The sequence below is a fragment of the Paracoccidioides lutzii genome, assembly GCF_000150705.2.
Source record: "Paracoccidioides lutzii Pb01 unplaced genomic scaffold supercont2.41, whole genome shotgun sequence".
NCBI classification, from domain to species: Eukaryota; Fungi; Ascomycota; class Eurotiomycetes; order Onygenales; family Ajellomycetaceae; genus Paracoccidioides; species Paracoccidioides lutzii.
The window spans coordinates 6240-23653 of record NW_015440987.1 but is presented as its reverse complement, the minus strand read 5'-3'; the positions used below and the strand labels follow the sequence as shown (position 1 = coordinate 23653).

At 40.4% G+C, this 17414-nt stretch overlaps 5 protein-coding genes across 5 annotated transcripts; 3 read left to right on the top strand and 2 right to left on the bottom strand.

Annotated features, from left to right (window-relative positions):
• Nucleotides 1-26: 26 nt before the first annotated feature.
• Nucleotides 27-1323, top strand: PAAG_08609 (hypothetical protein; the record flags this gene model as incomplete). Its single annotated transcript, XM_015846566.1, has 3 exons — nucleotides 27-235; nucleotides 981-1057; nucleotides 1217-1323. The coding sequence occupies 3 exons, from the start codon at nucleotides 27-29 to the stop codon at nucleotides 1321-1323; spliced, it is 393 nt and encodes a 130-aa protein (XP_015701363.1).
• A 645-nt stretch (nucleotides 1324-1968) lies between these two features.
• PAAG_08608 (serine/threonine-protein kinase ppk6) lies at nucleotides 1969-5555 on the bottom strand (the record flags this gene model as incomplete). Its single annotated transcript, XM_002789393.1, has 3 exons — nucleotides 1969-2270; nucleotides 2416-5369; nucleotides 5446-5555. The coding sequence occupies 3 exons, from the start codon at nucleotides 5553-5555 to the stop codon at nucleotides 1969-1971; spliced, it is 3366 nt and encodes a 1121-aa protein (XP_002789439.1).
• A 441-nt stretch (nucleotides 5556-5996) lies between these two features.
• PAAG_12603 (hypothetical protein) lies at nucleotides 5997-6329 on the top strand (the record flags this gene model as incomplete). Its single annotated transcript, XM_015848076.1, has 1 exon — nucleotides 5997-6329. The coding sequence occupies one exon, from the start codon at nucleotides 5997-5999 to the stop codon at nucleotides 6327-6329; it is 333 nt and encodes a 110-aa protein (XP_015702306.1).
• A 1331-nt stretch (nucleotides 6330-7660) lies between these two features.
• Nucleotides 7661-10094, bottom strand: PAAG_08607 (hypothetical protein; the record flags this gene model as incomplete). Its single annotated transcript, XM_015846565.1, has 6 exons — nucleotides 7661-8826; nucleotides 8880-9022; nucleotides 9077-9594; nucleotides 9670-9852; nucleotides 9910-10015; nucleotides 10072-10094. The coding sequence occupies 6 exons, from the start codon at nucleotides 10092-10094 to the stop codon at nucleotides 7661-7663; spliced, it is 2139 nt and encodes a 712-aa protein (XP_015701362.1).
• A 417-nt stretch (nucleotides 10095-10511) lies between these two features.
• On the top strand, nucleotides 10512-11960 carry PAAG_08606 (hypothetical protein; the record flags this gene model as incomplete). Its single annotated transcript, XM_015846564.1, has 1 exon — nucleotides 10512-11960. The coding sequence occupies one exon, from the start codon at nucleotides 10512-10514 to the stop codon at nucleotides 11958-11960; it is 1449 nt and encodes a 482-aa protein (XP_015701361.1).
• Between the last annotated feature and the right edge of the window lie 5454 nt (nucleotides 11961-17414).

The window sequence follows — 17414 nt, the reverse complement described above, 5'->3', positions numbered from 1 at the left end:
TGGGAGATCATGACCGTCTGATGACCATGGATGGAGGTGGACCTGTCATGTCAATAGCAAAGCAGACCAAAGCGTACCACGACCATCAGCAGGCCTGTAGCTGTGGGTGTGTACGTATGAATGTGAATGGTCCAGAGAAGGAGATAGGGAAAACAAGAGGGGGAGTGGGGGAAGTTCAGCAGATATCGGAGTCGGTGGTTAGTTCCAGCGTTAAACTAGCCGTTGGTGGAATTCCGTATTTGAATCTAACACTTGAGGTTTTGGTAGCTAACTTAGTTTATAAAATTAGGCTAAACAGAGCGGTTTAGGGAGGAAACGCCTAATAATAAGCATATGAAGTTACTCACTAACCAGGAGACATAAAACTATTTCACCCTTGATGTCTTATATATCTAGTTGGTGGTCATTCATCTTATTCTTATAATTACATTTAGTTACCGCGGAGGATAGTTGACTGACTAGTTAGCCGAATAGTTATCATCTTCTCCACCCCGTCTCATATCGTCGTTATCGATAACGATAAAAGCGTTCAAAGACTGGTCCCCGCAGTCAATCTCCTCGCACCTCTCATCTCAATCTCAATCTCAATATCCATGGACATGTCTCAACTGCTCATCCATGCTCCATATTATTTTTCTTACTTATATGACGACCACCCAAAATTAACCTGTGATCTAAACCAAATGACCCTGGTTTTAAGTATGGAACGCTATTTTTTTTTTTTTTTTTTTTTTTTTTTTTTTTTTGGGGCCATCGTACCCATTGTTTTTGCCTTGAGAGTGTGTCACCCGCCCAGTTAAATTTAAGTCGATTGCCTCTTTACGTAACCCATGTGATTCTTCTTCTTCCTATTTTATCTTGAGCGAATGAAGGATAACTGATGGTCCAAAAAGACAGCATCATTATCTGTCATTCTTGTATGTGTGTATGTTTGTACATACATGTGGAGGTAGCTTAGATTGGATTTTTCTGTCATGTAGATTCCCCTCGGCAGCCCTTGCAAGCTCTACTGAGATCCGCTTGGAACCTGCACCGGTCGGGAAAAAGGATGCGAGAAGTATGTACTTTTACATTTTGCTAGGTGTCAAATTTAGGTAATGGGTATGCTGAGACTGGAAAGTTAAAATGTATTAAATTGGATCAAATCGAACCAAGTGGTTGTGGTATCTCGCGCATATAAATAAAACATGTATACGCGTCTATCAAAATTAACTAGTATCAAACATCAACGGTAATAACAGAAATGGTGATGATGATGATGATGATGATGATGATGATGATGATGATGATGATGATGATGATGATGATGATGATGATGATTGATAGGGATGATAACGGTAATGACCCAAAAAGGAAAGAAAAAGGATTTTGAAATTTGACTCTATCCCATTTATTCATCCGTAGGCTTGGGGGAAAAAAAGGGGGAAAGTGAGGGTGAAGAAGAAATGACATGCAAGTTACCTCAAGAAGGTAGGGCTGGAACGTGGGCCTCACTGAGATGATGATAAGGTGAAGAAGAAGAAGAAGAAGAAGAAGAAGGAGAAGACGATGATGATGGTGACGGTGACGGTGACAGCTAGGTGGTGGTAGAAATGGTGGAAAAGATGAAAACGAGACAAGTTAGATGAAACAGAAAATAAAAATGCTGCCCTCATCAGCTAAGTTTCGACATCCTGACTGGTTAATTCTTCACCGTTCTCTTTTCCCAGCGACATGGATTTCAACGCATGGTACGACCCGGTATGCTCGAGCAGTCATTATGCACCATGCATCTCCTGAAACGAGTCGATTCCACACATCGTAGTCTTACCGAGATACAGCTAGCTACTTCCAGAGAAGCCCGTAGTTGCCGAGCAAAAAGATATATATCTGTAAGTTTGTGAATATGTCATTGTGCAGTCAAAAATCTCCTGAGTGGCCGCAAAATTGCTAGAGTCAACCATTTTTTCATCTCGAATCTCCGTCAGGCTATACAGACGCAATCGCAATTGAAGCTGTAACCGCTGCTGGCCGCATCCATGGATGCTGTATGACTTCCTCAATGGTAAGTCGGCGTTCTACATCACGATCGAGCATTTTTCGAACCAAATCGATGCAATCTTCCGAGAAGGGAAGATAAGGCACGCGCAACGGGTGGTCAAGGATCTCGTCGACATTGTAAAATGGATTCTCTTTGTAAACGATGGTGTAAAGGAGGATTCCGAGGGCCCAGACGTCTTGCTCCTTGCCACCGTATGACTTGCCTTGGAGGACTTCGGGGGCGGCGTAGTCTGTGGTTTTTCGTAGCTTTATTTTAGCATGCCTTCTTTGCTTCCTTTCCTTTTTTGGAAGTTTGGGGGGAAAACGGGAGTTACTTGGTGAAAACACCAATGGAGGCCCATAACGACAACACTGTATGTGTGACAAAATACGTACCTATTGTGCCAACAAAGACGTCAAATGGTCCTTTGTTGAGATAAGCAGCGCTCCCAAAGTCGATCAGCTTGATCCGCCCTTTCCCGTCAAGAATGACATTTTCATCCTTGATGTCACGATGCACAACCCGCGCTTTTGTGTGCAGGTGGTGAATAGCATCGACGACCTGATAGAAGATATTCCGGCACTCGTTCTCATCCATACTTGACCGCAGCTCAATGTAGTCAAATAGATCCATACCTGGGAGTCCATGCGGAACCATTTCTATGTAGTAGTTAAGGTCATCTTCGAAAAAGCCTTCCATCTCGACGATATTGGGATGTTTGAGGCCGTCGCGGCGCAGGAAATCCAGCACATGGATTTCTAACGGGACAGTTCCTAGACGCCGGTCCCGCGTCCAAGTATCGACCAAGATTCGCTTCTTGGTTACGTATTTAAGAACTACTTTCTTTTCGGGGTTTCTCTTGCAGCGGGCCAGTTTCACTTGACCGTAAGCGCCTTGACCCATGTCCTCCAGGATGACATATTCTGATATCGATTTCTTTCTTGTTATTCCCTTCTCTGAAGTAGCGGGTCTCACTTCGGGTATTAGCTGTACGGGCTTATCTGTCAGAGGTTCTGACGCAGCTTCGCTGAGTTGCTGAGACAATAGAAACGGATTTTGGTTCTCGATAGAAGGAGTATCACTGCGTGGGATTTCATTTGGCGGTAATATCGGTGACCGCTGTCCTGGAGAAGGCTGCGGAGGGGCGGAAGCAATGTTGGCAGAGAATGGTTCAGGATGCCGGTCTTTTTCTTGCAGTATGGAGTGAAGTTGCCGTGAATAGGTTATCCACAGCGCATATACAACTTCAGTTACGGCAACCGGCACCCCATGGTCATCGCCCAGTAGCGGCTGCTCGTCGATATCGCTTGTTGAGTTTCCAGGGAATATGGTTTCGCTTTTTACGACACGCATTTGCACGTCAACCATAATCTCTGCTCCGTCACGGTGACGAGCTGGAAGGCCAGAGGGTCTCAAAAACAGGGATGCCGCATTGACTTTGCCTTCCCGAAGGACGGACATAGCCCTCGCCCTTCGGAAGCTATGCTCAGGAATTACCATCCCATCAACTAATGAAACGCCGTCTTCGTCCGTCAAAATGCTGAGGTATTCATCAAAATGTGGGATCAAATCCGTAATCGCAAACCCCTTGGTGTGTTCCTGGCCAAAAAGTGCAGCAGAAAACACAGAATTGGCGTTGATAACACACAAGGTTGCTGGAGACACAACCATGATTCCGGCAATGTGAGGGAAATGGGAGATGCGTAGATGATATGGATTGGACAACTCGGTAATGGTAATGGGTATAGACGCTTTATTTTGAGTCAGAGTGGTAAAATACCTCAATTCAACAATCTTGGCGAAAATGTGATCTCTGAAATTTTCATGCTGCCGTTGCGGGATATTCGGGATTATATCTGTAATGGGTATTCCACGTTTGAGCACCTTTTTACCCCAAATGGGCTCAATATCACCACGAATTTCTACCAGTCGTTCGTCATCACCAAAGAGCAAATCAATAGTATTTTCCACAATCTCTTCTAGAACCCATATTAAGCCTTGTCGTATTTCCATAACCCAGACACTAGCTGAACCCGTTACCCCGTTCCTTTTCTGGATTGGTACGACATCGCCACACAACAGAACCCCGCGAGACTTGTTGGGGGAATGATTCAGATTTTTGGCAAGTCTAGAGTTGAAACAACTAGAACCACTGCCATCCTCTGGCGTCGCTCTTGGAGAATTCTTTGCGTGAGAAGGTGGCTTACTGAGCAATTGCGCCGTTACCCCGTTCCCCATACCCAGAGTGCGTGTATTGACTGTGTTTACCGTAGATTTGACCGGCGGATCGGTTTTCCCCGAAGAACCAGGAGGAATTTTTCGCAACTTAGATTCCAGCCATTGCCTTCTTTCCTTCTGGACCAAGGTAAGAATACTCAGCTTTTTCAGCTCGCCTTGAGTCACGCCAAAGCCGAGACATGCTAGGTCATTGGCAGCAAGAATGGTCCAGGGCGCTTTGGATTCTGTTGTAAAAACATCCTGTGAAACAGGAGACCATTTACTACTATGGGTGTGAACACTTGAAACACCGCCTCCTAGACCATAGGACGATATACCAGTTGGGGATATCATGCCTCCAGTAGTGTAAGGCTTATCTAGGGCCTCCGTGAGTTTGTTTTGAAGTGAAACTAACCCCAGGTCCGTGTAGGTTCTCTTTAAGCTAACGCGCCTCGATAAAGGTACAGACCTCATGCCCCCTTTTTGAGATACTGGGTAATCTCCAGCAACAGGACTTAAAAATTTCTCACCACTTATTTGTTGAGATGCAGTCCCATTTTCCGCAGAAGGTTCGCCAGTGGTCTCAGATAAATAGTTGGTATTTGAGAAAGCCTTCTCAAATATATTATCCCCTTCCACATCGGGCGGTCCTGTGAGAGGTCCTCCTGCTAAACCTGTATGCTCGTCTTGATTTTCATTACGTTCCAGGAGATTCGCCTTAGCAACCAGTTCCATCATACGCTGTATATCCGTATCACCACTGAGTCGAGCCTGAGCATTGGCAAGGTGAACATTGCTTGCGGCAAAACCAAAACGACCTTTCATAAAATCAAGTGACCGTTTTAGTATATTTTGCCGATTGTGAAAGAACTCTTCAGATTGCTGGGCAAATGAGAATGAGTGAAGGGATTCAGACGGAAATCTATGAAGGTCTTCCAGGCTGGGAGTGGTTTGGTCAAGTGGGTAATGCATGGACGGGGAGCGGGAGGAGGACACGCTGTGAGGGGCGGTAGGGGAGATGATCGAGGGCGCCGACGTGTTTGGTAGAGTATGAACCCTGGATAGTGGTTGCTGTCGGATACGTGGTAGACCTGAGGGCCCGGGGCCGTGGTCATGTTCGAGTAGAGGGGACCTGTTAGAATAGGATGAGTTGATGAGCACCTAAGATGCCACGAATGTTAGAGAAATGATGTAGAGCTAATGCGGACCTTGACATGAAATCATATTCCGATGAACCAACATCCAATGAGTGTCCTTTTTGTAAATGGTCTCCATCATCCGTAGTTCGCAGTGAAAGGCTTCTGGAGCCCGATATCATTTTAGGTACGGTTGGAGGTGACTCCGGAGAAGAAAAGGGTAGGCTCAGCTCGTCTGTCTCAGAAATTGTCAGTCACAGGTGTGAAAGGTTTCCCATTTCATATGTTAGACAAGAAATTTAGTTAGAGATTTGGTCAGATTATTCAAGCGGTTGGTTGGAAAATTGTTCAATATCCTATCCTTGAAGTGCGACGTTGGCGGGATCTTTGAGGATGGCTCTACACACATCCAGAAATAAGATGTATGTGTACCTATCTCCTTACTCATGACCGCTATTCTTCCCGTGGTCTATCGTTGTCCCCCGCACCGTAAACCTGACCAGAGTGCGGAGTTGGATTTCGGGGGCAATGTAATATATGTTGCCGCATCGCAAGTCCCAGAGAGAAAGAACAGAGCATGCTCGCACTAACCATGATCCTCAAATGTAGGCCCTGACGACCCCATGTCCGACAGTCGGACCATCGACAAACGCTTTTGGGAGTTAAAACAAACCCACGCTAGGCGCGGTAAATCTGGGCCGCCCGCTCTATCGATAGCTCTGCCTAGGAAACATGTGTTGGTTCCTCACGCGCACTGCGTTGGCGGCAAGAGAAAACCCCGCCGCGGGAATTCCTATGTATTTCTGGCGTCACTTGCTTTGAACGGGGCCGTCCTGAATCAGCCGTCTGTGTTTCGTGCGATGCTCCGGTTGGAGGAGTTGGGTGGCGGGTACCGAGTTATCCGCGGCTGTCTATATCTCGAGAGGTTCGATGATGAGGTGGGGGAGATGGGGTAGATGGGTCGATTTTGATAAAGACTTTGCAATCTGGCATAGCCAGAAAGTAAGATTAACTAAGGTCTGAAGCTACCAAGGATTCATTCCATATCCTTTTTCCAAGTATTGGTGGGATCAACATCTGGGTGGATCGTACCAAAACAGAGCAGCAGCCGTCAGTGGCGGGGATAGAACGTGGAGAGGGGAGAGACACTGATATTATTATCTTCAATCTCTATGGATTAAGTAGGAGACATAAGAAACAAGCAGTTGACTGCAACCGTCAAATGACTTTGTCTTTTGGTGCGATTTCCGAGAAGAATATTTTAACTAGTCGCCACTTTTGCCCAAGGCTGGGAACACAGAGGTTTTAAACAGCCCTGGAACTGAAAACGTGCAGCAAAAAATGAAAAAAAAAAAAAAAAAAAAAAAAAAAAAAAAAAGGGGGTAAAAAGAAAGCAACATCCGAGTTTCGAGAGAAATAGGAATAATTAATATCCAGAGATCGAACCTCCCCGCGGCCCCGCGCTGGGTCCTTTTGTTTATCTCATATGGGGGGATGGGGATAAGATACAGACTTGAGAAAGAGACTAAGGGAGAAGCAACATGTGCCAACATCAAGCGCCGTTGTCACTAGCGACGGTGCCTATGCAGGCTGCCGTCATACACACCTCTATTTTAAATGCTTGGTTGAACCGTTTTAAGCTCTACTCCGTACAGAAAAGACAAATATCGGAGGAACGGGATATGTACGGGTGTACGCGAGAGGATGCAGTCGATACATATGGAGTGCCAAAACTGGGAACCCGCCAGCCACAGATCACCATCCGGATATTGACCTCATGGTTGGATTTTGCGCCAAGTGGGAGTCGTGTCAGTCATTCCACTATTGAGCCCGAGATAGCTATGGTTTCTTGCTGTACATGATGCTTGGTGATTGATGTCCTGACATCTATATTCATACAGCAGCGAGATTACCAAGCTCAATACGCCATTCCTAACGTCCTAGGATTAGTTATTAGCGTCAATAGCATTACTTATTGGCAGTATATACAACTATTAAGTTAACTACAGACTGTACGTGACATTAAAGAACATAAGGCATGTCTAATCATAAACAACTAAATGACAATCAAACACAGGAATATCTAATGAAAATCGTCACAAAAAATCCGTAATCCGGTAGGGGCGAGTGAAGCCGATGTTCTGACAATTCCCGCTACAAGGAGGTTTATGAAGATGATAGAAAATCAACGGTTGAAATAGGGGAAATGCGTATATCCGAGGACGCAAAATCGAACACCTGGTTTCGTATCGCAACCCTACTGCTCCCAGACTCATACATTAAGACATTATCGGGGCTTTTCTGACCCCCGGCGTAATCGATTAAGAAGTACACTTCCTTCTTCCTCTCCAGTCACGTTCTTCTTCCCATCATCCCGAGCGTCGCCGAAGAGCGTGGCCGAATTGCGGTTCTGCTCCGGAAGAGGAAACACGGATGTGATAAACCCAGATCGCTGCTTGTCATCACCCAACATCCACGAAAATGAGGTCTCTGAAAGTGGCGCACGTGTTGTAGGAGGAGATCGAAAAGATGCCGGTTTCGACATATTTTCAACTTCAGAAACTCTTGTTTCAGTAAAAGGATGGAGAGGTGATTTCTTTTCTGCCCTCTGCTCACCGTTGGGGGTGTTGCTTTCTTTTCTCGCCAAAGCCGTTGTTGCTATTTTCACATGCTCTCCTAAAACAGGCTCGCTTGAATGGGCGCTCACTGCCGCCCACGTGGTTGGCTTTGTCTCTTCAGGAATCGGCATTGTGGAGTCTTCCAGGTATACCTGGACAAATTGTATTTTTGCCAGAGCAAGATCCATGGCTTCCGTTGTTGATCTGTTTGGGTCTTCCTGTTGAATGCGCAGCTCGTTGATGGCGTTACCTAGCATTCTAGCTAACGCCTGGTTCCGTATCTCAAGAGCCGAAATCCTGTCATTCAATTCACGCTCCGTCGCAAAGTTCATGGGTGGCGAGTAGGTTGATTCACGGCTCGAGCTTTCAGTCTGCAGGACCTGTGGTGTGCTTGCGCTGGATTGGATGATTTGTATATTCCGTCTAGCTTCGACCATCGCGCCTCGGACAGCATTGGTGACGCCCCATCCCTCTGTCCGGCGATGGAGCCCTTCTGACACGTCCTGGAATAAGGAATCAAGACGACGTTGGTGAATTCGTACGGAAGAAACGCTCGGAGACGTACTACCGCTGGATGCCGGACCCCACTCTCGGCTTGTGGACTTCTTCCTGCCAGGAGTGAATCGCGGGACTGTAAAAGAGATTCGTGGCTTCCACTGTTTGTTTGAATCAGGTGTTTTGCCGGAATACTTTCGTATAAGTAATGCTGCGCCTTCGCAGTCTTGGTTTTGCTCAAGAAATAGTGCATCTTCCACAAATGTAATTGGTTTATAGGGCATTGGCGACGGATATTGGAGTAGCAATCGTAGGGAGGAAGAGTAATCCGCGTCGAGTACTAATCGAGATATCAGCCGTGAACATCAACTAAATTTTGAAGTAAACGCTTACATTGCCACCTGATCCGTAGGAGCATCGCGACGCATATTGCATCTATGAGCTCAATTCGCATGTTTTCAGCAAACAACATATCCCAAATACTAAGTACTTCTTTGAATGGGAATTCCCGCCCGAATAACAGGCGGATCCAGCGGCTATATGATTAAGATTAATATGCACTCCTAGACTTTAAGTTGTCCGATACTCACGTTAAAAATATCTGTGGAAGTATATCCGTGCTCTGCAAATGATTTGCCAACTCCAGATCAACCACCCTGAGCACAACCTGATGTATATACCGGCTCCGGGCAACGATGGGTGAGACATCTGATTGAACCCCAGGGAACCTTTTCGGCTCTTGTTCATAAAATAGTTTTGCCGTTTGCATGATGGCGCAGAAAATAGTGAAAGCATCGTGTTCAACATAATCCGAATCAAGGACTTGGAGCATTATGTCTCCGTCATCAGCAGGAGGGGTTGTAGTGTGTATTAATTCCTTGTTAATTGCATCATGTTCTAAAACCCACAAGATAGGTGCTAGCAACTCGTGCATCCCTTGTCGGTAGCCAAGGTCGGGATTCAATTTTGTATATACGAACAGTATGTCCAGCATCCTTGCTTTTGTCGTGGGTTCTCGAAAGAAATAATTCTCTTGCATGCACCTCTCCACGTCCTGGTGTATTTCCGCCCGTATCGCCTCATCTCGTCGCAGGGATTGCCACGGAGACTGTTGAAATAACCAAGTTAGGCAAAAGCTCCAGGATATACATATGTATGAACGGTCTAAAATCCGAAATCACACCTCATCATCCTCCGCCAATGGGTCTGCTGTAGACGGCAGGTCATTCGGATCGTTAATGTATTTCAGGAAGTGTTCTCGCAGGGACAGATATGCTGCTCTCGAATCAGATATCTTTCCGGGCCATGAAGAGGTATCGACGGTTTGGTGGAGGAGAAACGCCTGGCCACTGTTCAGATTTCCGACCTATGGTAGATCATGGAGTCTGTCGACTTTGGAAGCAAAGCTAACCTTCCAACACACCGATCTTAATCCATCTTCACACGGATTACTGCCATCTTTGTTTCTCAATGATTGCTTAAGCTCGGCCAACGAAGAATTAGCGTTGAAGAGGGAATCCCACCGTTTTCTGCGACGTTGGTTAACTCAAAATGAAGAGAAATGTAAGAATGACAGGTATCTTACCGAGCTTCATCCACAGCTTTCATCGCATCGTTGAATTATGTGTCCTGCTCCCTTATTGAGCAGGCTAGTGAGCAGCAATGTTTGTTGCTGGATGATGGCTCTTGGCGGCCTTGAGGTCAATTTAAGATCCCAAAAACCCGTGACTTCGCGACGAATTGCCCCTTGAACCCGCCAATCCTTAAAATGGGCTTGGCGCCTCCTCTTCTTCCACTTGTCATGAAAAATACAAAACGAGTGAATTCAACGTCTTCATGGAACCATCAATAAGAAGTTCAATATTGTGCATAGCATTTCTAATTGAATTTGTTCCGCCCCCAATGATGAGGTTGGTGAAAATTAACCTGCATATTGCTACCACATCGTGGCATCATCATATTTAACCTTCACGATACTGAACCGCGCATGATTTCGAGATTGAGCTTGTCCTTGACTTGTCTACCATGTCGGCCGATCTACTGGCTGCGTTCGGTGAGCCGAACAACACTGTGCAACAAATTCGGCCATCTCAGAGGCCGGTTCCCGGGAATGCCGGAGCTGAGCGCCTTTTGGACGTAGATACCGATACAGGAGGACCTTGGGGTTCCTGCTTATCTACCTCTCGAGAAGCCCGCATCTTAAGCAGGCGTGATAGTGAACAGGTTTCTCGATCTCATACGCCAGTGTCAGGTCTAAAATCAGCTCAGATAGAACCATTTCGCTCAGATAATACTCTCTGGCGGGACGAAGGGGGCACGGATGTGCTATTTGATGCATCTACAGAAGATGTTGCAAGCGATGACGGTACGGATGAACGTGGGGAGTTTGAGTCAGCAAAGCCATCTCTTGACAATAATAATGTTGACATACTGGACTGGGATATTAGCAACAAGAATGATTCAAATACCCCTTTTAATATCATTAAAAGTACGACTACAAAATTTCAACAGCAGACATTGGTTGATCGACCTGCCGATGTTAAGGTCCATAACCAGGTTGCGGTGGATGAGGCAGCGGCGTCTGACATGAAGTCCTGGGATACCGAGAGGACAAGTTTCGAACCGAGTGTCCGTAATATCACAGCCCCGTCGAAGTCAGACCCCTTAGATGATGATGTTGACTGGGGAGATTTCACAGATGCGGCCTGGCCTGAAAATACTGCTGCTACAACCCCTCTGGAACAATCCAAGGCTCAGACTAACCTAGTCGAGGCCATAATACCAGAATCAAAAAACCCATTATCTATGCAGAGTCCCTTGAGTTCCGTGCCGATTCGCGCCAAAAAATCTAGCGGATATCAACATCGGCCTACGAATATCCCACCTCCATCAATCCTTCTTCCTCTATTTCCTCCGTTACTAGAAGAATATTACCAAAGAACCGTCAAAACCAAACAGCTCGAATCACTAAATTCAAGTTTAGCCTCTTCCCTAGAGAGTGATTTGAAAGTAATGGCACGGGTTCTTGCCGGACGTACGCTTCGTTGGAAACGAGACTCGGTATTATGCCAGAGCACCAAAATCGGGCCTGCGCGCTCAGGAAAGATGGGAGGAATGAAGTTGACCAGTGTGAACAAAAGCGAGAACGTCAAGGAAGAGAAAGAAGCCGTGGAAGTTTATGCAGCATGGCGGAAACGAAGCAGTTATCTGAACTCTGTCATTTTGGCAGCTGGTGGACGTGCAGTGCCTATGTTACCAGACAATGTTCAAGTGAGGACAGGCACGATGGAGGAAGACGGCGCTTTGAAAGCGTCGCATGCCTGTGGATTGTGTGGGCTGAAACGAGATGAGAGGATTCCCAAGATTGATGGGATTGTATATGACAATTTTGGGGAGTGGTGGATTGAGCTTTGGGGACATGCGGAATGCAGGAACTTTTGGGAGGCGAATTGCCGCAGGCTTGCTCAGCGGTGAGGCAATGAGTGGCTAATAATAGGTACTTAGGTTCTTGGGGGGAATATGTTTAGATTTCCATTTCTATGTTGTGCCTACCCCATATTCCCTTTGCGCAATTCGGTCTCGAGACTTGATTCTGTGCAAAAGCAGCAACTGCTTAGTTAGTTGCTTTTTGTTCTGCCCGACTTGGACTTTATACTCTCTTTATGGCTATCTGCCATGTCTACGTGCCTTCGATGCAGCCATTGTCTAATTTACTGACGACAAACCAAGGTTTCAATTGCGCTGATGTACCGACGACTTGAGTGAATACGTTTGACTGATACATGTATATGAGCTTATTTTCAGGTCTTCTAATTGTAAGTCCCCTAGGATGCTAGGTCTTTCGAGTCAACATCCATGTAGTTATTCCCTCAAATAATAACTCTAGTTATGTAGTGTAGAAAGTAGCAAAATCCATATGACTATTTTTCATATATTGGTTGAAATCGAAGATTTTGAGAAGAATGAGCATTTAATAGTGTTTATATTCACTATTCAAGAATTATTGCATAATAGAATAGTTAATATAATCAACCTATTATTTATTCAGCTACATCATTTATTTGACTCATTTTATTATTATTTATATTTTTACATTTAAATTTTACAATTATATAAAATACTAAGTTAATTATATTATAAATTATTTTAACATATTGATAATATAAATAAATATTTTATTTAATTTTTAATTAAATTTAAATAGAATAATTTTAAATATTTTAAATTAAATACTTAAAAAATTATTAATATATTGTGATGATGTAAAATAAACTCTGTTCAGATTACTTGACAGTGTGATGGCGTAGAACGGGCGGGCTCCGTCCAGCCTCCTCGACAGCGTAAGGCCACGGGCCGAGGCGATCGGTAATCACAACTGCCTAGGCAATGGCATAGCAACCAACCCCACAATTACCCCGCATACGAATAACACGTAAACGTGGGAACCGCCTAGCAAACGGCGCTAAGGAGAAGGGCTATATAAACAGAGCCTTCCCCGAACCCATCTCTTAGGAACCATTTTAGTATTTCGTCTAGATAGCTTACCTAGCTGGCAATCGAACATCTGTTTCACCTGCGCCTAGATTGAAGCCTTGACATAATACTAAGATCACTAGTGGATTCCGGAGCAAATTGCTATATTCTTATCAACTCAGATTTTGTGCAGAGGTATGTCAAAGCATTAGGAGCAAGCTCTGAAGATCTAAAGAAAAGACATCAGTTGTGGGCTTCAATGGTCAGAGAGAAACTTCAATCAGAAGAGTCATCTTTTTACACTTGTGGATAGATGGAAGAAGGTTCCTAAACATGTCCATGCCGATGACAGACCTGGAAAGTACTGACATGATTTTAGAATGGGCTTGGCTGGCGAATCAAGAGACATAGCTAGACATGAAGAATCAACATCTAGTTTGATCAAGCGTACAGACACCTGCAGATGAGATATCAGAAGAATGCAGTATAGTGATTTCAAGAAAGATTTTGAAGAGATCAGGAGTAAAGTCAGAGCATCAACAGAATGCAGATCATCACAATAGATTTATTAATGAAGAATTTAAATGTGAAGTTGCTGAAAGAAGTGAGATCAGAGGATTAGATAACTCATAAAAAGAGTCAACCTCTAGTCTTTAAAAGATGACATTTATTAAAGGTATTGTTTTTCATCACTATGAAAAAAGTGAAAAGTCAGAAATTTTTATTTCAAGGTTCTCTGAGATAGATTAAATCATTAAAGAAAAGAAGAAAGTCATTGTTAATGCAGAACTGAAAAATAAAAAGATAATTGATGAACAACTACTGAAGAACTATAAGAAATTTCATAATATCTTTATAAAAATTATTTCTAATTAATTATCTTTCTTTTAGAAGACAGTGAATTATAAGATTGAGTTTGAGAAAAAAGCTGATTTAAATAAAGTCATTAGTCACATATTACTATATTGAATGAGTTTGAAGAAGCTTGAGACAGCCAAGCAATATCTTGAGATTAATTTGAAAAAATTTTTTATTTCATCAGTTACTTTTCTCTTTATATTCTCAATTCTTATAGTTTATATAGTCAACAAGTTGAGATTCTGTATAAATTATCATTAGCTTAATGCAATCTCAAAAAAAAAAAAAAAATCACTATTCAATTTCATTAATTGACAAGCTTATAAAGTGGCTAAATAGAGTAAAATTATTTATCAAATTAAATATTCATCAAGACTTTTATTAAATACATATATACTTTGAGACTAAAGATCTAACTATCTTTAGAACATGTTATGAAATCTACAAGTATAATATTATACTCTTTAATTTAAGTAATGATTTATTGATCTTTTAGCACTTCATTAATATTATTTTTTTTGACTATTTAAATCAATTCATAATTGCTTTTGTGAATGATCTGCTTATCTATAATAAAAACTTAAAAGAATATAAAAAATATATCAAGAAGATATTAATTAGATTATGAGAGACTGAACTACAAACAAGTATCTCAAAATATAAGTTTCATATTCAACAGGCAAAGTATTTGAAATTTATTATCATAGATCAAGAGATTAAAATTAACTCTGAAAAGATTATAGTAATATCACAATAAGCAGTATTTAGTATAATTAAAAAAATTTAATCATTCTTGAAATTTTGCAACTTCTATTAGTATTTTATCAAGAAATACAGTTGAATTGCAAAGTTACTATTATCACAGCTTCAATTTAAATGCAGATAAACAAATGTTTGACTGTCAACTAGATAAGCTATCTGAGCAAATACTAAGGTAATTTCTAAGAAATGGGTTCAGAGAAAGCTTTGTTTATATAGCTTTTTTTTTTAGTGCTATTTTTCATATTTATATGTTATTTGTATACAGGGTAATTATAGAGTTAACTACTATATCATTGTCTAGATAGTTACAATTTCTAATCACCTCAGTCTATATAATGAATGATCTCCTTAGCCTGTTCTATACTATCATATTATCCTCTTTTGAAGTCTAGGCATATTTTTATATCAGTAGATTATTATCTGCATTATTTGTTAGATAGTTATTTTTTTTTCAAGCTTTTAGTCATTTACTTAATTGTTTTAAAGACTTTGCTTTCATTGAATTTACAGTATGAAATTTTCAAATTAGATATGGTGATTTCTTTAGATTTTGTGCTGAATACTATGTTGAATCTTCATCAAATTTTAGTTATTTTATCTAATATTAAAGCTTCTCATAGAAGATATAGTTTATTAAAATATTTTCAACTTTTAACTTATTTTTTTCTTATATTTTAGGTGATTCTGAAGTCTTATTTAGTTGTTCTAATAAAAAATTATTTATAGCTTTCTGTAGCTTATCAGAAAAGAATATTAAATGAATTTTCATACTGTTTAATAATCTTAGTCTATAGCTATTGTTAACTTTCTCAATGATCTCAAAAAAGTTTTTATTTTGCTTTGTAAGCTTTCTGCTGAGATGTTGAATTCTATAGTTCTTGAATAACAGAAAGATCTTATTTTCTACTTCAAAGTTTAACTTTTAATGATATTTATTGATTTATAATTTTATAATTTCTTGTATTTTTTTCATATTGTTAGCTGTCAACTTTTAAATTTTCTTCATTTGAATGATGCACTGCTGGGTATCTTCTCATTTAAGCTTTTTTTCTTTAAATAGTGCCTTTAGTAGTAGCTTTTAATCAAAGAACATTTGAAATTTATATCTGTAAGCAGTTAGAAAGAGTATTATCTCAGTTGTTCTGATAGTAGTTTATATATAAATGAAGTTTGATCATCAGATATTGATTGACAATTTTAGTCTGATCATCTGTTTATATGTGATAAACTAATAAAAGCTTCAGCTTAACTCTCAAACATCTGATGAACTTATCTTAGAAGTCTGAGATGAATTGTGATTTATAATCTAACACAATTGAATATAATATTTTATAATATTTATAATAGTGCTTCAAGAACAGTTTTATTAGTTCTTTAACATCTGCCTTTCTTGTAATAGAAATAAATATAGACTTCTTGCTTAGTCAACAGATAATCATCAATATCATATTATAATCTTTTTTCATCATAGAGTTATTTATGAAGTTCATTGAGATGTGCTGCCAGACTCTACTGAAGATTGATAGTAACTTCAACAGCTTTAAAGTTTTATTATAAAAGATTTTTATTCATCAGCACATCAGACAATTGTTCATATACTGATTGGCATTTTTGATTTAGTTATTTCTATAGTATCTTCTCTTCACTAGCAAGTATAGTTTTCTTTTCTTAGAATGTGCTGTTGATGACTGCTCACGAATCTTCTATAGAAGATATACTTAGAGAGTAGAATTTTTTTCAATTAATATCACTAAGTGCTCTTCAAAATATAAAAGTTCATTTATTAGCTCTCAGTGTTATTTTTTTTATTGTACTTTCTCATATTATAATTTCAATAATTCTATCTCTCTGTTTCTTGTCTTGACTTCATCATAAATATATGTATTTATATTTATAGTCTTGACTTTAATAAATTCTTTGATGATCTTTAAATTCAATCTTTTTAAGTTAAGAAATAGTTATATTTAAGTGCTTTTGCTATCTTTCTGAACCTCTGACTGACTCAGTATATCTGCTAGTGTATTCTGATATTCAGACCAGTACTGAATTAGAAAGTAGAATCAGAAAAGAAACTCTGCTTAGTATATTTATCAGATATTAATATTATTAATTATTATGAAGTACTTAAAATCTCAATGATTAGTCAAGATCTTGAATCTCTTTATTCTCTGAAGATCTTTCAGCTCAGTATATTATTCTATCAATGCTCTCATAATTACTAGTATTTTTTTATCATGAATTTCATAGTTTCTCTCTGCTTTATTTATTGAAGCTAAGTAGAAAACAATTAAATATCACTGCTTATTCTCGTATAACTGAGATAGAATATCAGCTATAGCATTATTTGAAGTATTTATCTTTACTCAAGTCTTTTAATTTGAGTTATAATGATAGAGCACTGAGGCTTCAGATAAAACTTTTTTTATTTAATCAAAGATACACTGACAGATCTCATTTCACTCAAAAGATTAATTTTTCTAAATGAGCTTAAATAGTGATTTTACAATCTGACTGTATTTCTTGATAAAATGCTGATAGAAGTTGTAGAATTACAAGAAGAATTAAACTTTCTTGATGATACTAGACACTACTCATCTTGATATCATTATAATCTTTTTTAAGTTTACTTTAATTTTTTGATTAATGATAATAAATCTTAAGTACTTTATTTATTGAATATAAAACTCATATTTTGAGATACTTGTCTATAGTTGAGCTTCTTATAATTTAATCAACATCTTATTAATATACTTTTTATATTTTTTTAATATTTTGCTATACATAAATAAATCATTTATAAAAGTAGTTATGAATCAATTTAAGTAGTTAAAAAAG